Source organism: Neofelis nebulosa, chromosome 10 (genome assembly GCF_028018385.1).
Source record: "Neofelis nebulosa isolate mNeoNeb1 chromosome 10, mNeoNeb1.pri, whole genome shotgun sequence".
In the NCBI taxonomy this organism is placed as follows: Eukaryota; Metazoa; Chordata; class Mammalia; order Carnivora; family Felidae; genus Neofelis; species Neofelis nebulosa.
This window is the reverse complement of record NC_080791.1, coordinates 113,844,816-113,866,127: the sequence shown is the minus strand read 5'-3', so window position 1 is coordinate 113,866,127 and position 21,312 is coordinate 113,844,816. Positions and strand designations below refer to the sequence as shown.

Here is a 21,312-nt window from a genome sequence, read left to right as displayed (position 1 = left end):
CCAGAGGGTGGGGAGCAGTGCCATCACAACAAGGCAGCCTGATGCCAAGCACATGTCCTGAGCCCTGAGACGGGGTGGGCCGAGCCCCTCCCCCAGCACGCACCCCAGACCCTCATGCCTCTGCCAATCTGCAGCCCCCAGACCTCAGCCTCCCAGCTGAGTGGCCCTGCCTGGCCACCCGCCTGTGCCTGCCACCTGCTGGAAGCTCCCCGCCTCACGAGGTGCCTATGAATTGCTTTGGCACAGAGGTGACCCGGCTGCAGGCCTCTGGCCCCACCCTACAGAGGAGGGGGTGGAGTCCAGGAAGAAGTGACCACAGGGGCCAGACCTGCTGGGTCCCACCCATGCCCCACCTTCACCTGGGAAACAGGGGCCTGAGGGCATGGAGAGGGCACCCCCAACGCCAGATACACAGCACTGATTTATTCGTTAAGTCCACCTGCCCTGAATCAGGTTTTCCAACAAGGTCCGACCGGAGCTGGGAGCACGATCCAGCCACTGCAAGGGCACGCCTACCGGGGACACTGCCCCTAAGGGGGCAGCCAGCGTCCAGATCTTGGCGGGGTTGGAAAATTCCAGTAGTGGGGAGGGGCTGGGGTAGACAATCTTTATTATGTTCAGAGTCTAAGGAATTTTTTATACAAAAATAAGTCTTCATATTACCGGTATCCCTGGGCAGTTCAAATGAATGTGTAAAAGATCGATGTTCTGTGTCCTTTATAAAATCCTCTCCCGTTCAAAACTCTCGATGTTGGTGCCCTGGCCCCATCCGGGTGGAGAACCTCTGGGGGAAGGGGTGGTCTGGGTCTGAGGAAGCCGCTGCCAGCGGGGCAGGTTCAGGCCGGGGACCGTTTCCCCAGCGGCACTTGGTCAGGCTGGACCGCACGGGGGACCGTCCGCAGAGACCAGGCTCGGTGGTGGCTTCGCCCGCCGGGACGGTGGGCCCGAGGCGCGGGCGGCCCACTTTGCTCCTAGGTGATGAGCGCGCTGGCCGCTCGGTGTCCAGGGCTTCGGCTGCTGGGAGGGGAGGGGAGGGGAGGGGAAACGGGGACGCGCATTAGTTCGGGATCCGGCCCTGCCCCCGCCAAACCCCACAAGCGAAGTTTGCAGTTTCGTTTGCTTGGTTGGTTTTGGAGCTCGAGTCCGTGGGTGCCTCGGATTCGGTCTGCGCCCGGACCGGGGCGGGGGCGGGGCGGGCGCTCTGAGCCGCAGTGAGTCAGGGCTCCGCACCCGCCGACTCATTTCTGCCACTCGGCCCGGGCGCGCGATTTGCAATGCAAAGTCACCCCGCCTCCCAGCGCCCAACTCTGCCCCGGGATCAGCGTGCGCTCGGGGCCTCACCCGCCCGAGGGCCCCCCTCCCTGCTCCCCCTTCGGCGCGGCAGCGGGAGGAAGTTTTGCAATCCCGGACAAACAAACGCCTGTCTTGCACAGGCTTGACAAAGTTTGGGGAAAATGAAGAGTGAGCGAAATCGAAGCCCTCATCCGGGCCTGGCGCTGGGCTCGGCTGCTCTCGAGGATGCGTGCGGCGGGGCTGTCCCCTCCACCCCGCCCGGCTGCCCCTGCTGCGACCCCCGTCTTCCCCGCCGCCGGAGGTTACCTCGGGGACAGGGCGCTCAGTAGCCCCCTAACCAGCTGGAGAAGTCGAGCAGCTCGCGCTCCACGGGGCTAAGCGCGCCCTCGCAGCCGCTGTCGTCCAAGGAGTAGGCGGAGCGTGGCGAACCGGGCTCCGAGCTGCCCCCGCGGCCCGGGGACGACGAGGCGCAGGAAGGCGAGGCGGCGGCGGCGGCGGGGGTCCCGGGAGGCCCGCTGGATGCGGGGGGCCGCGCGGCTGTTGGTGCCAGCACCCCCTCGGCCAGCGCGGCGCGCACGGCATCGTGCTCCGCCAGCAGGCGTTGCAACGCGCGGATGTACTCCACGGCTGAGCGCAGTGTCTCCACCTTACTCAGCTTCTTGCTGGCGCCGCCGTGCGGCACGTGCTGCCGCAGCGCCTGGAACCCCAAGTTCACCAGCTTCACGCGGTTGCGCTCGCGCTCATTGCGCCGCGCCACGGCCGCCGCGCCGCCCCCGGTCTCCGATGCGCCGGGCCGTCGCCGCCGGCTGCAGCGCAGCAGTGGTGGGGATGTGGGTCGCCGCCGAGCGGCGCAGCCGCCGGAGACACCAGGCACGGGGGGCGCGGGCCGGAGCAGTGCGCCGCTGTCCATCGCGCCCGCATCCACTCGCCGCGCGATTCCTCCGAGTCCCCGCGCGCAGCAGGTGGGGCGGACAGAGGAACGGGAGTCGGTGGGAGGCCGATACAACCCCGAGAGGGCCCCGGGCGTTGTGCCGCGGAGCGATTCGCCAAGGTACGCGTCCCGGGTCGTCTGGGGCCCAAGGAGAGCGGGGCGCAGGGGGCCAAGAGGTGGCAGGCCGTGCGCGCCTGGGAGCGTGGGGCGCTCGTGTCCCGCGCGTGCGGCCGGACGCTCCCCAGGTCTCCCCAGCGCGGCGCAGGCGGTTTGGTTTTAAATGTATAGATAACCCTCCTCCGCGCCGCCGCCGCCTCCTTTCTCACGCCCTCCTTGCCTCGCCTCGCCCTCCTGCCACGCTTCGCCCTCCCCCTTGCGCATACAAACCTGCAAACACCACGCCGCCGTGAGCGCGTCCCCCACCCCGTCCTCCCCGGGCGGAGTCTGCAGGTCCCCAGCGGGCCCCCAACTCCCAACAGGTGTTCAGTGCGCCCCCGAGACGCAGTGAGCAGGTCCCGTGTGCGCCCCTCACCCCCGCCCGACCTCCGGGCGCTGTCTGCAGGTCCCCGGTGCGACCCCCGCCACCTCAGCCGTGTCCACAGGTCCCGCGTGAAACCGTCGGGGACCCTCATCCCATCCCACGCGTAGCCCACTGTCCCCGGGGCTGTTGATCTTTCGCACGCGCAGCGCGCGCCTTGGGGAGGAGGGCGTGGCCTCGAAGGAGGCGCGGCCGTCCCGGAGGCGCGCGAGACCCCCGAGGGCAGCACGCGCCGCGCCTTGGGGCCCCGCGCCCCCCACCCCACCCGACCCGCGTCCCTGGGGGCGGGGGCCGGGGTGTCAGCCAATCGCCGGCCGGCAGCCCGGCCAATCGCGGAGGGCGCGGCCCCACGCCCCGCCCCCGGGAGGAAGCGCGTACGCCCGGCGCGTGGCTCCCCGAGCGTCGCTAACAAAGCTTGGTGCTGCCAGGCCGCTCCCCGCGCCGCCGGGGTGGCCCGCTCCCCGCAAGCACGCTTGGTCCCTGGCCGCCCACCTACGTGTTCCTCTGCGGGCAGAGGGAGAGGGTGATGCGCCCTTGGGGCAGGGCGGGATTGGAGGCGTGGCGTGCTGGGGTGGGGAGTTCAGGCTCCTGGGACGCCTTCCACCATCCCTGCACGCACACCCTTTCTTTTGCCTGTGGTTTTCGTGTGCCCCCGGGCTTGCGGAGGCTGGAAGCCCAGGGCCTGGAGGTTTGCACTGGCCGCTGAGGCCCCGGGCAGCCGTCAGCCTGGCCCCGCGGCGTCTTCCCTTTAGCATCTCTCCCCCCGGCCCCCCACAACCTTCCCCCACGTTCTGCCTCTCTGGCCTCTTAGGCTCCTGCCTGCTCACCCTTGGTGCCAGCCCGCTATCGTGGCCCTCACTCCTTTTCCCTCAGTGCCACCCTTCTGGCTTCCTCTGCCCCCCGCCCGTGCCCCGCCCCTGGCTGGGGTCTCGCTCTCTCTCCCCAGACCAGGGACTGAGATTGGGCTGCCAGGGGAAGAAAAGTTTCCGGACAGCTGCCCCACACCAGGGCAGAGACTGGTCTCCCAAGGGAGGAGGGACAGGAGAGTTTCTCCCTGACAGATGGGAAGACATTTAGGGACAAGCACCACGGAAGTGTGCAGCATGCACCCTCAGTGGAGAGGTTTGTTCTGTCCCACCGCAGGGGCATGCCCGCCAAGTGGCTGTGCCCTCAGGAGGCCGCGGCCCGCTGGTTTTTGCGCAAGGTGACCAGATCCTCCTGGGACAGGTCTGCTGGGAAAGGAGTTCTGCCAGGAGCCACTTCCCGTCTGGCCGGGGAGAGGCCCTGGATTCCTCCCCAGGGAGCCCCCCCCCCCCCAAAGGCCCCAGGGCCTTGTGGGCGTCCACTGGCTGCAGTTACTCTGCAGGATCTCCTGGCAGGTCGGATTGGCCTTCCTGCTCTGGGGCAGGACCTAGAGGCTAGCACCTGCCTGGAGCCAGGCGGGGACGGGCCCCATTCCTCTCGGGAGGAAGTGACTCAGTGAGGACCCAGACTGTGTCTGCAGTCACACCTCTGGCCAGCGCAGCAATCCAGGTGGAAGTCAGGGCCCAGACCCCTGACTCCAAGTGGCCCAGCCATCCTCCCTGTCCGGGACAGAAGGCTTGGCTCATGCTCTCTCTCCAGAGCCCCTCTGCCCTTCCCTGACAGTCAGCAGCCCCCAGCCAGAGACGAAAGCAGGTCGAAGCTAGCAGGGAAAACCCCAGAGGCCCGCAATCCGGCTCCTGACAGCCCTCGCCTGGACTTGTGTTCAGCCTCTGGGGCCGGGAGACCTCCACTTACCTGTCCCCACGCGACAGACTCCCCAGGTTCTGGCCGCCTTCCCAACGATTTCTCATTTCTGAGGACTCTGGTGGTGCCTCTGCTGGCTTGGCCTGCCGCCTGCTGCGTGGCCGGGTCTCCACGTGGCCCTCATCCTGCCCTTCCCAGCTGGGCTCCGATTGCCAGAAGACAACCTAAGAGAACGGGGTTTCTTTCTGAGATGGTGCAGCTGTTTTAGAATGGACTGGGGGGGGGGGGGGCGGCGCCTGGGTGGCTCAGCCGGTTGAGCGTCCGACTTCGGCTCAGGTCACGATGTCACGGTCCGTGAGTTCGAGCCCCGCGTCGGGCCCTGTGCCGGACCACGGCCACGCGTCTATGTGGACGGGCCACGGTTTGTTTATCCGTTTGTCCATCGTGGACACTTGGGGTGCCTCCACGTTTTCAGGGTTGTGAATAACGCTGCTGTGAACGTGTCTGCGCACGTCTCTCCAAGACGCTGCGGTCACTTCTCCTGGGGGGACGTCCAGCATTAGGACGGCTGCTCACGTGGTAATTCTACGTGAAGCGTCCTGAGGAACCTCCACACTGTATCCACAGCCGCTGCCCCCTCTTAAGTTCCCACCGATGGCACGGGAGGGTTTCTGATTTTTCCACGTCCTCACCAACGCTCCTCACTTTCTGGGTTTTGTAATAAGTTTTTGATGGTAGGTAATGAGTGTGCATTTTGTTTTGTTTTGTTTTGTTTTGTTTTTGACCACCTAAAAGCGTGAAAACTATTCTCAGCTTGCGGGCAGTCATTGGAGCTACGGGGCTGTGTGGACTCCCTGGGCCGTCCCCATCGTGAGATTGGACTGGGCCGTGTGGGGGCTACAGCAGAGGGGTGACCACCGCCTGGTTTGGTCCGGGATCCCCACTCGCCCCGCACACAGCTGAGGCTGCTGCCTCGCTTTATCTCAGCCCTCCAGAGGTTCTGGCCTCCCAGTTACGTTCTCTGGGTCAGGTCATGGGTTGGGAGGCTGGGAGCCCAGCTGGGCCAGGCTGACACCTTCCCCAAGCACACAGATCAGGCTGCAGCCCTCTCCTGTGCCCCATCTGTGTGTTCAGGTCACTCGGGAGCCAGGAGCCTTCCGGAATCCGGCTACAGGGGAAGCAGAAGCTGTGGGAAATGAAATACATCCAGACGCTCAAGCTTTGGGTCCACTGATGCACCATCAGGGCTCTCCAGAGAGAGACACAGCGGTAGGAGTCACAGACTGACTCACGTGCTCAGGAAGCCTGGGATGCCCCACCGTCTGCCGTCCGCAGGCCGGGGGCCCGGGAAGGCTGGTGCTGTGGCTCAGTCCGAGCCCGAAGGCCGGACAACCAGGGAGCCGGCCGTGAGAGTCCCAGTGTGAGGGCCGGAGGAGACGAGAGGAGACGTCCCAGCTCAAGGGGGGAGGCAGGAAAAGGGGCAACTTCCTCCTTCCTCCGCCTTCTGGTCTGCCCAGGCCTCGAGGGGAACCCGGTGAGGTCCCCCCGCACTGGGGAAGGCTGTCTGTGGTCCTGAGTCCACGGATGCCAGCTCGTGTGTCCAGAGACGCCCTCCGGACGCCCCCAGAAGTGATGTCCAGTCCGGGCCACTAACGTCTTATCAACCTGGCACCTGTACCATTTCTTTAAGCCACACTGAATGTGCGAATAAAGACACTGACGAGCTCATAATTCCACTGGGAGGCTAATTCCTAAATACTGGGCCGTGAAATCAACAGCCCTCCGTCCTTAGGACAGGAAGTCAATATATCTTATGCTTCGTGATAAGGGGACAAGAGAGGAGAGAAACCAAACACCCACATTCCCAGGAATCAGGAGGAAATGCTCGTGACCGTTACAGTCGTCACTTTTAGGTGCTGTGGTCGTCGCTGGTGTTTGTAGCTCCCTTCTTCCACTGCCCCCTCCGCCTGCACACCCTCAGCAAGCACCCCAGATGGTTGTGGTTCTTAACCTGGTGGAGCCACTCAGCGCTTCCTTCCTGGAGGGTCTGGACCATTGCTGGTCCTCCCTGGGTTGGGCCGTCGTAGTTTTCCATCGACCTCAGTCCCAGGGGTGGTACTGCTAAGAGACGCCCTCCCTATAGGCTCTGCTGGGTTCCAGACACGCTCTTCCTTCCTTACCCCCACTGTGGAGCAGCGATCCCGTGTCCCCTGGTTGTCAGGATCAGTCACTCCCGACACCACCATACCTCCCTCCCCTGCCTGTTGATTCAGGGGCATGAGGGGCCCAGGGTGGCCAGGTGGCAGTCTGAGCGGCCAGTCCAGTGGAACCATTGCTGTGTCTTCTGATGGAAGACATCCCTCTGCGGCTAAGACCTTAGGCAGTGAGCATAAGGTCGTGGGGACGGGACGCAAACATTTTGCTAGCGGGTCACTGGTAGTGAGTGGGGCCCCTGCCGTTTCCACCCCTTGATTCCTGGGCGCGTGAATCCTGGCTCTGGGAGACACAGCCCCGCATGCTGGACACTGACTCAGAGCACGCGCGGCCTTCAAGAGAAGCCTGTCCCAGCCCTGGCGGGCATTGCCGCCTCACTGGGGCTGTAATGGAGCCACTGTTCTGCCATGGCAGCTGCCACAGTTGGCGGGAGCCGTGGCAAGACCCACCATGTGAGTGTGGACCCAAGGCCACGGTTCATTTGCGGTGGATCGAGTTTCTGGGTCAAAGCTCTGCTGGCGGAACACCACGATGGCGGATGAGGCATCCTGGAAGTCCACGATGTCATTTGGTGGAACACAGCGTACACAGAAGGCAAATCTGTATCCCGAATGAGTGTCTCTTCCAGTAGGGACAGCCCTGCCCTTTCCGTGACGGAAGCTGTGAGGTGCAATCCACCTGCCGGCAGGCGGCCGGCCGGTCGCCCCGGGAATGGTGCCGCGTGAGGGCTCCGTGTGGGTCTCGGCCGCTGGCAGACTGGACAGGCGCTGGCCCACTGCAGCCCCTCGCTGGACATCCCTGAAGGGCCCGGGGAGGGGACATCCTCCCGGGGAGCAGAACCGTGGGCAGCACACCCGGTCGTGCCCTCTGCCCGGAAGGAGGAGGGCCGGACGTGAGGTTATGCACTGATTCGTGGGCCGTGGCCAGTCTGGCTGGAGGGTCAGGGACTTGGAAGGACCGCGACTGGGAAACCGATGACAAGGGAATTTGGGGAAGAGGCACGTGGCCGGGCAAAGCTGTGGATACTTGTGCCCCGAGTGAACGCCCACCGAAGCGGGAGCTCGGCAGAGGGTTTCACAATCAGGTGGGTAGGATGACCCACTCTGTGGATGCCAGCCAGCCCCTCTCCCCCACCAGCCCTGCCCACTGGGCCATGAACAAAGGGGCCGTGGTGGCAGAGAGGGAGGTGATGTGTGGCCCAGCAGCACGGACTCCCCCGCCAAGGCCGGCCGGCTGCCCAGGGCTCCGAAGGCACCTCTGTCCACACTGGCCCTTCAGGCCCCATCGGCTGTGCGGGCCCCACTGCACAGAGCTTGCACGAGCCTGCACCTACCCCACAGCCGGCTCTGATTCTGGGCCCCCCTCAAACCTGGCAGCTCTCGGGGGCCCTCAGCAGTGGGCCACGGTAACACCCCCACATGTCCAAAGAGGTCCACCGGGCTCGGCGCCTCTGTTTTGGCCGTAGGAGAGGCCGGGCCCGACGATTTGTCCTCCACGGTAGATGACGCATCTCGACATGCCCCGCACCCCGGGGCCCTGAAAGTCTTGCTGGAGTAGCAGGCCCTGAACTTCTGTCCGATTGAGGTCCCACCGTCTGGCGTGAATGTGCCGTGCCACCGAGTCCCGGGCGGGTCTCACCTCTTGCTCACTGGGTCCCACAGCGGGACGGCACCGACGTGATGCCGCAGGGTGATGGCGTGGGGACGGGGACGGGGGAGGGGACAGATGTGTGCGTGAGTCCAGCTGTGACACAGGCCGGGTCTGCCCCTGGGTGGGGGCAGGGGTGGTGCACTGCAGCCTTTCCAGCTGAAAGCAAACTGCCTCTGGCGGCCTCCCTGACGGGGACGGAGGAAAAGGCAGTGGCCTGGTCAATGGCTGCCCGGCAGGTGCAGGGGCCTTGACTTCCTCCAGCAACGAACCCGCCTCGGGTACAGCCCCAGAGTCACCACCTCACCGCGCTCACGATCATCGGCTGCCACCCGCCCTCCAGGACCCTCCTGCCTCCCGCACGGGCCCCGGCCGGCAAGGGGGATGGGGGCACGCCGGGAATCACCGCCCGCGGCCCTCAAATCCCGGGTGGAGGCTCAGCGTCTACACGGCCACCGGGAACTCGGCGTTGCTGTGCGTGGATTCTCGTCCTGGGGCCACGTGGTTCCGGAGGCTCCCCTGGGCCTGTCCCGCCACGACGGCCCTCCCTCCACAGTCGGGGAGCCCACGTGGGGAGCTGCCAGCTGCCGAGCATGTCAACTCCCATTACGCTTCCGGGAGCTGGAGAGGAGGCCGCGCGCCGGGGGGCGGGGGGGACCCGCTGGCCCCAGTGCGAGGTGGCCCTGGGCTAGAAGTCCGTGGGCCCCCGTGAGCCCCGACTGCTGGTTACAGGGGCGTCTGGGGCCTCTGGGAATCGGGGTCAGACCAGAGCCAGGGCCCCGTGCCCCCCAGAGCCTGCTTCTTTCCCTCCCCCGGGGCACCGTCGCCCTGGTAAACGCCGCAGGTCCTTTGCGGAAGGTGGGGACAAGGTGGCCAGGGGAGGTGTGCAGCCGTGCCCGGGGTCCTCCCTCCAAGCACGGGGTCTGGGGCCGTGAACTGGCTCTGGTCTCGGAGCTGACCTGGGCTGGGGGGGGGGGGGGCGGGAGGGGGGGCGGGCGTCTCTCTTGTCGGGATTCAGGTGGGACGTTTGCCCGCTTGACCCAGGACATTTCTGCTCATACGATCGAGTGTGGATTCCGTGGGCATCCCATCTATCCCCCGCTAGGAATGCCGTGATCCCCCCGCGGTCACCGCACCTCGCTGCGAGCCACACTGTGTTGACAGCCACCCGGACTCCACTGTCCGTCCCGGGAGCCATGCCCAGCTGGCCTTGGGTGGCCGAACCCCGCCGTTCAGCCCCTGCTCCCTGGGATCTGACTGCCCTCACCGCGTGCAGGTTCCCGGGTCAGAGGCTGGAGCCCCCCACACCCCCAACACCCGGGGGGCGTGGCCTGCGGAGAAGAGTGACCACGGATCTCCCCCCGCACAGTTCCGAAGAAAGTTGTGTCTTGTGCCCCCTTGCATCACGGGGGTGAGCACATCTCAAATGACGAACACACTCCAACTTTCCAATTTCCTACGCCTTCGACCAAGGGAGGCCGGGCCTCTCTGGGCCACTCTGGGCACGCCGTCTTCTGGTCCGCGTTCCAGCCCACCAGACTGTGAGAGCCCCTCCTCGGCGCCCAGGCTGCATGGTTAAACCCAGAAACCCGGCCCGGTCCAGCCGCGTCCCTCCCAGCGCCACCCCGACCCGTCAGCACCCGGTCCCACACGCGCTCCCCACACTTGTGCTGTGTGGATTGGAAAGTGACGATCACCTTCTCGTGAGTCACGCTTGGTGCCTCCCCTTCGGGGCCTGCCGGGGCTTGAGTCCAGGTTTGGCTCTGGAAGCCAGGAGGGGCGGTGGGCTGGGTCCTGAGGAGCAGCCGCCTGGGGCAGGGCAGTGTTCACCCCTCGAGGGAGCGGGGAAGGCCCCTGACCACTGGGGGAGGCGAGGCCTTTCGCACAGAAGAGAAGAGCGACGGAACTTAGGGGCGCCGCACCCCCAGCTTCTTCGGGGTCTCCCCGCCCGCCCCCGAGTCCGCGCACAGGGTGCCAGCCTTCGCGGTCAGTGCCCTCACGTAGCGGCAGATGCCCCACGCGGCTGGGGGCTCAGCGAACATTATAGTTCAGCCAGTCCCGGGGTGAGGGTCCCCATCGGTCTTCTTCGGCGTCAGCCCTGGCGCAGTAAGGAGAAGGCTGTTCGTCCGTCGTCCGGGCGGGGCGCACACAGCGGCTCTGAGGCCAGGAATTCAGGTTCTTGACTCATCCTTTCCCTGAACCACTCCGTCCAACAACGTTAGGAGCAGCCAAGCAATGTCGCTGTAGACCTCAGTTTTCCAGAATGTTGGGAGTCATTCAGATCCTCGTTTCATGTCGGTGGCTGACGACAGGCTGTAGGTATCTCGTGCGTCCCTGTGGGCAGGTCCTGCCGTGGACTCTTGTGCTGCGTTTGCTACTGGAGAGCCAGTCACGTCTTTAAACTGGAGAGAGGATTCCAGAAACCCCAGCACCAATTCAGAAAACTCATCTTTGGGGCGCCTGGGGGACTCGGTCAGTTAAACGTCGGACTTCAGCTCAGGGCATGACCTCACGGTTCATGGATTCGAGCCCCACGTCGGGCTCTGTGCTGACGGCTCAGAGCCTGGAGCCTGCTTGGGATTCTGTGTCTCCCTCTCTCTCTGCCCCTCCCCCACTCATGCTCTGTCTTTTTCTCCTCTCTCTCAAAAATAAATAAAAACATATATAAAAAAAAAAGAAAATTCATCCTTAACATCTTGTCCCTCTACAATCACTCTTGGTCCCCAAATCTCTATTAAGGTTCTCCAGGGAAAAGAACCACTAGGTGATATCTATCAATCAATAGGGAGGGGAGAGAGAGAGAGAGAGAGAGGGAGAGATATGATAGATAGATAGATAGATAGGGAATTCATCACTGTAGATTATATACGTATTAAATGAATACTAACAAAATATTATAAACTTTATGCCTATAAGGTCATCCATGTAGATGAAATAGACAAATTCTTTAAAATACACAAACTACCAAAACCCATTCAAGAATAAATAAATACCCAGAATAGCCCCATATCTATTCAGTAAATTAAATTTGTTGTGGACAAACAAAAACAAAAACAAAAAACACTTCCTACAGAGAAAACTCCAGGCCTAGATGGCACAACTGGTAAATTCTTTCAAATATTTAAGGAACAAATAAAACCAGTCCTACAGAAACCCATCTGGAACAATTAGAAAGTATAGACTACTTCCCAACTCATTCCATGAGGCCAGCATTACCCTGATACCAAAGTCAGACAAATACAACCCAAGCAAGGAAAACCACAAGTTGCCATCTCTCGTGAACGTAGGGGCAAAAATTCTAACGGACACCCCAGCAAATCAAGTCCAACAATACACAAGGGGGGGGGTTATTCTAGGAGTGCAACTTGGTTTAACATTCAAAAAACAGTCCACTCAATTAATCGACCGTATTAAATTTAAAAAGAAAAACCACATCCTTATCTCAGTAGACACAGAAGAAGCAGCTGACAAAATCCAATAGAGATTCATAATTTTTTAAGTTTATTTATTTATTTTGAGAGAAAGAGAGAGAGGATGAGAGTGAGCAGGGTAGGGGCAGAGAGAGAATCCCAAGCAGGTTCCCCACTGTCAGTGCAGAGCCTGACACGGGGCTCAAACTCATGAACCGTGAGATCATGATCTGAGCCAAAATCCAGAGTCGGTCGCTTAGCCGACTGAGCCACCCAGGTGCCCCAGCCATTCATGAATTTCAAAGTCCCAGCAAGCTAGGGATCAAAGAAACTATTCCCACCCTGATAAAGGGCATCAAACTTAGTGCTGAGAGACTGGATGCCCTCCCTCTAGGACCAAGGACCAGACAAGGATGTCTCTTCTCCAACTTCTATTTAACCTTGTTTCGTAGGTTGTAGCCAGTGCAATAAGGCAAGAAAAAGAATCAAAAGGCATCCAGATTGGAAGGAAAGAACAAAACGTTCTTACAGAAAACATGATCGCCTCTGAAGAAAGTTCGATCAAATGTACAAAGACACCACCCTAATTAAAATGAGTTTAGCAAGGTTGCAAGGTACACGATCAGTATAGACAACAAATCGTAATTCAGTATGCCAGCAAAGAACCGTTGGACAATGAACTTTAAAATGCCTTTTACGGTAACATAAAAAATATTAAATATATAGATGTAAATATGGCAAAAGATGTTTAAAACTATACACTGAGGTCCACAAAACATTGAGAGAAATTACAAAAATCTTAAATAAATGGAGAGGTACACGATATTCATTGATTAGAAGGTACAGTATTATAACATTAATTTTCTCCAAGTTCATCTTTAGATTCAGCATAATCCCAATCAAACTCCCGCCGGGTCGTTTTATAGAAATTGACAAACTGATTTTTTATAGTTAATTAAATAATTAATTAATTTTAAATATTTCTTTCTTTTTGGGAGAGTGCAGTTGAGGGGGAGGCAGAGAGAGCGGGACAGAGGATCCAAAGTGGGCTCTGTGCTGACAGGCTGACAGCAGCGAGCCCGATGTGGGGCTTGAACCCACAAACTATGAGCCCATAACTTGAGCCAAAATCAGATGCTCCACTGACTGAGCCCCCAGGTGCAGCCCTCCCTTTTTTTTTCTTAAATATTGACAAACTGATTTTTTAAATCCCCATGATCTTTGTACACATTTATTTTTCTTCCTCAATTGATATATTATTTTACCTGTGGAAGTTTAGAGGGTACCGGGTTGGGTTGGAGCACATCATAATTTTTGCCATTAAAATTTAATGAGAAAAATATTTTTTTTGTTTAATGGCTTTATTGTTCACAGAAAGTCTCACGAACAAAGTATACTTTTTTATTTTTTTTAATGCTTATTTATTTTTGAGAGAGAGAGAGAGATCCAGACAGAGTAGGAGCGAAGGAGGGACAGAGAGAGAGGGAGACACAGAATCCGAAACAGGCTGCAGGCTCCGAGCCGTCAGCACAGAGCCCGACGCGGGGCTCGAACCCACGACATCATGACCTGAGCCGAAGTCGGACGCTCGACCGACTGAGCCACCCGGGAGCCCCGATGAACAAATAAATATTTTTAAGCGTGAAGCAAATGTCTACAAGTGTGTGCCTCCACACCGTCCACCCTCTGGCTTTAGTCTTCCCTCTTGTGTCCGTCCCATGCAGTTTGGGATTTTTTCTGCGGGGCTTCATCTTGGGTCTTTCTGTCGGACAAGGCAAGTCCCCCTTGGCTGTTCTTTGCATCAAGCTGACTGTCCTACTCACCGGCTTCTACACTTCAATGTCGGTGGTGGGTGAGTGCCCTGAGTGTTGCAAACTCCGAGCTGAGAATCTGTGTGGGCTGGCACTGGGTGCCTGGGTCGATCTGGGGAAGATCGGCGCCTCTGCCCTAGGAAGCCGTCGCTCCGAACAACGTCTATCAGGGTCCTCGTTTGAGTCTAGGATCTGCCACGTGGAGGCCTGACATATTCCCGTTCCGCTGACTTCCAGGTTTGTTAGTATTGCCCGTGGTCTCTCGCGGGTGACTGTTTCCTCCTTGATTGCTGGCTTTGTGAGCCGTACTGGTCTGCTGTCTGCCACAGCTCTTGATGGACCCTCCCAGATTTATTTCTGGGAATTTGAGAATCTTGTTGGCAAAGCGGGTGTTTCCGTGGCCAACACTCCCAACATTCCGAGGATTGTTCCTGACAGGATCTTTATTCTACCTCCGGAACGTTCCAGAACTTTGGTGTTTGTAAGTGTCACTCGGACGCATCTGGTTTCCTCCCCATCCGTCCCGTTGGCTCCTGAGAGCGCTTGCCTGGGTTTCTTTAATTCCGGGGCACTCACTCCTTCTCCGGCGTTTCCTCCCCTCATGTCTCGTGTCCCCGTGTCACTGCACACATCAACCTATTCATGCTTTCTCCCCGCGCCCCTCCGCTTCCTGGGGCGCCCCCCGAATCCCTGCGTGTGACCGTCCTCCTCACTGACAACTCTTCTGCGGCTCCCGGGCTGCCATGTGCCACTCGCCGTGTCACTCGACTGCCCCTGTCCCCTGGCTCCTGGGATGTGCTCCCCATGACCTCTTCCTGCTGCACATCCCACCCCTTCTGCTCGGGGAGTGTCGGTCAGGATTCCTTGAACTTCTTGTTCTGCTCTGAAGGCCGCGTGAGCGTCGGACTGTGGCTTCTCTTTTCTGCTGGTCTGCCCGGGAATTCACATTCCCACTCAAATGTTGCTGCTCCGCTGGGTGATGAGTATGGGCAGAGCCGAGGCCAGGCCCTGTCCGGGTCCCCCAGGCCATCACAGAACAGAGTAAAGGCTTCTGTTCCTTTCTCGTTTGTTTACTTAAAACACGTCTGTCGGTTCCCTTCCTTCGAAACATCCAGGCTGAGGAGAGGAGGCTGGGGGACGGGGCGGGCGTCACAGGCGAGGAGGTGGGATACGGGGAGAGAGGGAAGAACGAGGGGTATGTGTTGGGGTTGGGGGAAGCCAGGTGCCCGAGGTCAGAGAAAGGAGCGACAGATACGAAATGGGGGAGCCTAGTGCCCCCCCCCACCACCGTGTTGGTCTGACATCAGACAAATCGCTGTGAACTCGTGATTTTTTTAAATTTCTCTTATGTTTGTTTATTTCGGAGAGAGAGGGTGAGAGCGAGCACGAGTGGGGGAGGGACAAAGAGAGAGGGGAACAGAGGACCCGACGCAGGCTCTGTGCTGACCACGGAGAGCCCAACTCGGGGCTCGAACTCACAACGTGTGAGATTGTGACCTGAGGTGAAGTCGGACACTCAACCGACTGAGCCACCCTGGCGCCCCGCTTGTGACCTTTAATATAGAAAGATGGACAGAGAACCAGAGGCAGATGTGTGTGTGACAGAGAGGGGGAAACCTGGTGACTGACGGTAGTCATGTCCCACCCATTCCCGTCAAATCAGGAAGGAGCTCAAGCAACTGTCGAGGCCGCCTTGTGCACTGGGCCGCGTGGACGACCGGGATCAGAAGCGCCTTCCTCCCCCCGGCCACCATGCCACATTCTCTCCGTCTCGACATGCCCCTCAGCTGGTTGCGGCTCCTGGCTCCGCGGATGACCCGAGCCGTCATTCCTGATGGGTCTGGGCCAATGGCTGTGATGTCCCGTGGACTCTAACAAGGGGACAGAGGAATCGGAGGTGCTCCAGGGACTCTGCTCCCTGACAGACGTACTCCTCAACCCCGTCGTGTGACATCAGCCTCCCTTCAAGAGGATTGGCCCCCCAGCCTGCGCGGTGAGCCCCCCTCTGCCTGCTGTCTCTCTGGTGCCAGGACCCCAAGGTGGCCCGGTGGCCGTCTCGGCTTCCAGTGTAACTGACGGTCGTGGGCCCTTGAGTGGGAGCCCCTCCCGCAGGCACTCAGACTTCCAGACCTGGAGAGCCTGGAGTGGTGGGACGGGAAGGTAGGGTCTCAGCGGTGGGGCTCCATCGGGTGGCAGAAATCCCAGCCACCACCCCCACACCTCTGGAGCCACGAATCTGAGCTGATTCAGAGCTTCCCCTGCATCCTACAGGGCGTTGTCCCCGCCCCACAAAACGCTGTCACTCACCAGATGCCCGGCCCAGATTTCAAAAGGCCACTCCCCTGTCCTCCCTGGTCGGCTGCTCCAGGGAGGCAGGCATGCGGGAAGACCTAGGAATTGCGCGAGCAGGGGCCCGCTGCCCACCCCGCCGGCTGGGCCATGCGCTCCTTGGCCAGAAATAGGGGTGCGTGAGACGCCGTGATCGCGAATAAGGCGCTCTGGAAGTCGGCAGCGGGAGTTTGGGCAGAAGCGCGGCGGTCAGGAAAAGCGGATCCGCGTTCAGAATAAGAGTGTGCCCTAGTGAGGCCAGAGTGGTGCCCTGTCCCTGGGGGAGGCTGTCCAGGGCGGCCACTGCCTGCCTCAGGGGAGCCGGTGGGCCCCCGCACGGCATGGGGGTGTCAGGGCTCGTCCCCACGGGGTCTCGGGGCATAACCCCCACCTTGGCTCCCGAACCCACCTGCCGATGGCGGCAGCCGCGGAGGGAGGCCGTCTGTCCCACAGAGCGGCCATCCTTTCTCCCCGGTAGCTGGGACTGCCCTCGGTGGAGGCGGTCAGCCCCCCATCAGGTGCTCACATGGCTCACAAACACCTTCAGGTCCCGTGCCCTCTCGGGGAAGTCGAGCCGCGCTCCTCCTCCCCAGACCCTCCTTCCCAGACCTCCTGCGGCCAGTTTTCTAACTGCATTCATCCCGGGTCCCTGACCGTCCAGCCGAACAGTTAGCGGCTGGCCGTGAATCGGTGCAGACCTGTGATGTGGCCCCTCCAGCCGTGCAAACTGGGACAACCAGGGGGGCAGATGCCTCACCAGCCCGATGACTGCGAAGTTCGACTTTGTTACAATTAAACCCTTAAACCCGGTGAAGACAAGGAGACACAGGGACCGAGGGAAATATTGGCAAACACACACCTGACGGAGGGCTCGCCTGCGAGACGTGCAAAGAACCCTTAGAGCTCAAGAGGAAGAAAAGAGCCTGGTTTAAGACGAACCGGCAGAGAAGACGCACAGACGGCCGCCGGGCCCACGGAACGATGCTCCACGTCACGTGGCAGGAGGGAAACGCACATCAAAACAGTCGTGAGATCCCTCCACACACCCACTGGAGCGGCCCAAAGCCAGAACGGCGACGTCACCCAGTGCTGGCGAGGACACAGGGCGACGGGAACCCTCGTTTGTCGCTGGTGGGAATGGGAAGTGGGGTGGCCGCTTTGGGAGACAGTCTGGTGGCTGCTGAGAAAACTCCACACGCCATTGCCACGCGACACAGAAGCCCCGCTCCCCGGTATTTCCCGCGGGAGCCGAAGACCTACGTCCACGCAACGCGGGCTCACGGGACATTCGCGGCAGCTTTGTTTATAATCCCAGCAGCTATATTCACAACTGACAAAGCCCGGACGCCATCAAGATGTCCTTCAGCGGGTGGACAGATAAATAAACTGCGAGATGTCCAGGCGAGGGAATATTATTCGGCACCGAAAAGAAACGAGCTAGGCAGCCGTGGAAAGCCGTGGAGGGAACGTAAAGGCATCTCACTAAGTGCAGGAAGTCGGTCCGAACGGGCTGCTCACTGCACGATTCTGACTCTGTGACATCTGGACAAGAGCAAAAATGACACACAGCGCAGATCATGCACCCTCGGGGACTCAAGGGCAGCAAGGAATAAACAGAAGGAGAGCGGGGGTTTAGGGCAGGGAAACTGCCCCGTGTGACACAGTCGTGGTGGATCCGCGTCCTCGTGCATCGGTTCAAACCCACGGGATGCACACCCCAGAGGGACCCCCAGTGTCAGCTGTGGGCTTCCGACGATAGTAACGCATCAATATTGGCTCATCGATTGCAGCCGTGTCCCCAACGAAGGCAAGATATTAGTAACGGGGGACGCGCTGTGTGGGGAGGGGGGCCGTGTCTCCGAACTCTCTGTCCGATATCTGTAAACCCAAAGCTGCTTAAAAACTAAAATCTATTTTTGGGGGACGCCTGGCTGGCTCAGTCAGTGGAGCTGTGACTCTCCATCTTGGGGTTGTGAGTTCAAGCCCCACGTTGAGTGGAGAGATTACTTAAAAATAAAATCTTACAAATAATTATTATTTTTTTAAAAGCCTTTACCAGGGGCGCCTGGGTGGCGCAGTCGGTTAAGCGTCCGACTTCAGCCAGGTCACGATCTCGCGGTCCGTGAGTTCGAGCCCCGCGTCAGGCTCTGGGCCGACGGCTCGGAGCCTGGAGCCTGTTTCCGATTCTGTGTCTCCCTCTCTCTCTGCCCCTCCCCCGTTCATGCTCTGTCTCTCTCTGTCCCAAAAATAAATAAAAAATGTTAAAAAAAAAAAAAAAAAAAAAGCCTTTACCAGATCCATGGCTGTCATGGGGTGTTTGATCGGCTCCAGCCATCAGCCGTGCCCGGAAGGGCTGGTGTGGTCCGTCACCCGCCCTCCAGGACCCTCCTGCCTCCTGCACGGACCCCGGCCGGCAAGGGGGATGGGGGCACGCCGGGAATCACCGCCCGCGGCCTTCAAGTCCCGGGTGGAGGCTCAGCGTCTACACGGCCACCGGGAACTCGGCGTTGCTGTGCGTGGATTCTCGTCCTGGGGCCACGTGGTTCCGGAGGCTCCCCTGGGCCTGTCCCGCCACGACGGCCCTCCCTCCACAGTCGGGGAGCCCACGTGGGGAGCTGCCAGCTGCCGAGCATGTCAACTCCCATTACGCTTCCGGGAGCTGGAGAGGAGGCCGCGCGCCGGGGGGCGGGGGGGACCCGCTGGCCCCAGTGCGAGGTGGCCCTGGGCTAGAAGTCCGTGGGCCCCCGTGAGCCCCGACAGCTGGTTACAGGGACTTCTGGGGCCTCTGGGAATCGGGGTCAGACCAGAGCCAGGGCCCCGTGCCCCCCAGAGCCTGCTTCTTTCCCTCCCCCGGGGCACCGTCGCCCTGGTAAACGCCGCAGGTCCTTTGCGGAAGGCGGGGACAAGGTGGCCAGGAGAGGTGTGCAGCCGTGCCCGGGGTCCTCCCTCCAAGCACGGGGTCTGGGGCCGTGAACTGGCTCTGGTCTCGGAGCTGACCCGGGGAGGGGAAGGGGGGAGGGAGGTGGGAGGAAGGGGGGCGGAGGGGGAGGGGGAAGGGCTGGGGGGAGGTGGGGCGGGTGTCTCTCTTGTCGGGATTCAGGTGGGACGTTTGCCCGCTTGACCCAGAGCTTGTCACGTGCTCCTGTCCTTCCAGGTTGATTCTGGGACACACGGTCCAGTAGCCGAGATCATGGGTCCCCATCACAGGCCTGCAAGGGCTCCAGGGCCTTCCGGCCAGGCCACCCCTCCCTGCATCGTCAGCAGTGTGGCCGTCCCCCCCCCCCCCCCACAGCCCTCCTCCATGCTTCCTGACTCGGTGCCCACCCTCCTCCGTCTGCTATGTTCTGGATCCACCACACCCCGTTCAGACCTTGCTTCATGCCGGCCTGTGTGAACGGCAGCCCTCAGCCAACGTAGCATGTGCTGCCCAGGGTCAGCTGGGTCCTTGGGGTGGGACAGGCCTGGGGGTCCCTGGCTCCCCTCATCCTGGGGTTCAGCCTTACGTGGCTCCGCGAGGCAGGGAAGGCACCACTGGGGGCCCCACTTTGCAGCTCCTGACCCAGAGAGTGGCCCTTAAGGGTCACATATCCAACCCCAAGGCCCACCACTGGGGGCAGGGAGGACCACTGTGATTGGCCAGAGCTGGTCCTGGGTCACCTCTGCAGGCACCAGGCCGCACACCGGGGGGTGGGGGGGGGCATTCAGAGCGGGGTCTCGGCTGCCTGCCCCCACCCAGGCCTCCAGCACCTCTGCCTCCCACCTCTCGTCCCCCATCCCTCCTGCCACCTGGACGGGCCCCAGCATTTCCAGACTGTGTGTCCTATAGGCAGGCGACGACCGGACGGAGCTCCTGCCGGGAGGTGACCGCTCCCTCTCTTTTTCTCACCGCCTCCCCACACGCCTATGCCTCTGCCCCCAGGACCCAGGTCCACCCCCGCCTCACCCCTGCCCGTCCTGAGCCTTCCCCAGGCCTCCCCACCTCCCCGCTCCGGATGGGCCCCCCGAGGCCGGTGGCCACATCAGCTTCCTTCACTGGATTCCCCAGAGCTGGCTCGGAGGTGCTCCGTAAACACGAGGTGCACGTGTGATGGCCTGCCACGGCCTTCGCACCATGACACCACAGGTGTGGCCTGCAACCTCAGACGTTTATCCTCAAGGTTCTGGAGGCTGCGAGCCCGAGGCCGGGGCCCCTGCACGCGGTTCCCGGGGAGCCCCCTTTCCCGTGTGCACACAAGGGACCTTCCCTGCGGGTCCTCGCCGGGGCGGGGGGTGGGGACACCCATCCCATCGCGGGCCCCACCCTCACGCCCTCACTCACCCTAACCACCACCCTGAGGCCCGGGCTTCGGCTGCGAACCCGGGGGCACAGCGTTCGGTCGGCAGGATGCGGGCACGGACCTCACCGCCTGAGTGCGAAGGCCTGTCCTGTCCCCTTCCTCACTCGGCTGTTGGCTCCACCCCGACCCTGGCCTGCCTCGGGAGACAGGCCTGTCGGAGGGACCCCCTGGGGGGTGGGGTCTGCAGTCTGAGTGGCCCTGGGCCCCTGGCGGGGTGTGGATATGCCCCGGAGCCACGCAGCGCTGACAGTGAGTGCTTTGCACCGTTTCGTCATCGGGCACTGTTTCACCGCGGGTTAAAAAAATTCCAGGAGTGGGCTGGAAATGTTTGCCGTGAGGGCCCCCGGGGGGCTGGGGGGGCTGGGCCCCACCGGGTGGGAGCGCCCAGTCCACACTCCTTGCTGACGTCTGGGCCCAGGGCAGGGGCTCCAGGGTGCCTGGGGCCCCACGCACCCCTCCGGAGGCGGCGCTGGCACCCGTGAGGTGGATGCACCCCTCGACCCCCTCTGCGTGCGTGCAGGGGTGCAGCCCTCCCTGGGCCCTACCCCACCCCTTCATGCGCAGGACAAGCTCTGTCCCAGAATCTTGGGGGCGGGGGGTGGAGCAGGGCCCAGAGCCCCGAGCCTGGGTGTGGCTCGGCCGCTGCCAGGCCAGGCCAACATGTGCCCTGCCAGCCTGGGGTGGGCCCTCCTGGGGGAAGAGGGGCTCCTGGGGCCGTGCGGGTCCCACGTGGACCCGTGGGGCTGTGCGGGTCCCACCTGTGCGGGCAGGTGGGCAGGTGAATGCACGAGTGTTCAGGCAGGTGGACAGGTGCCGTCACCGAACAGGTGACAGTCTTGGTGGATGAGCGGCTAATGGACTGGGGGTGGGTAAGCCGGGGGAGAAGAGCTCACGGCTCAGTGAGTGAACAGACGGAACCAGCACCACTGCCCCCCGCCCCCCCCCCCCCGCCCGGTGCTGCGAGACTGGGGTTCTGGACATAACCACGCTTCTAAGTAAAAGCTATTGTAGGACAGATTTAGGTTTACAGAAACGTTGCCAAGGTCGTGCAGAGAGTTCGCGCACCCCCTACGCC

The 21,312-nt window shown here is 61.4% G+C and overlaps 1 protein-coding gene across 2 annotated transcripts; it reads right to left on the bottom strand.

Annotated features, from left to right (window-relative positions):
* Positions 1–593: 593 nt before the first annotated feature.
* On the bottom strand, positions 594–2,566 carry ASCL2 (achaete-scute family bHLH transcription factor 2). Of its 2 annotated transcripts, none has more exons than XM_058690034.1 (2): positions 1,600–2,566; positions 594–1,017 (listed from the first exon to the last, which is right to left on the bottom strand). In XM_058690034.1, the coding sequence occupies exon 1, from the start codon at positions 2,201–2,203 to the stop codon at positions 1,616–1,618; it is 588 nt and encodes a 195-aa protein (XP_058546017.1). In that variant the 5' UTR covers positions 2,204–2,566; the 3' UTR covers positions 594–1,017; positions 1,600–1,615. The 2 variants fall into 2 exon arrangements, with proteins under 2 accessions (XP_058546017.1, XP_058546018.1); XM_058690035.1 differs by having other exon boundaries at positions 594–1,014.
* Between the last annotated feature and the right edge of the window lie 18,746 nt (positions 2,567–21,312).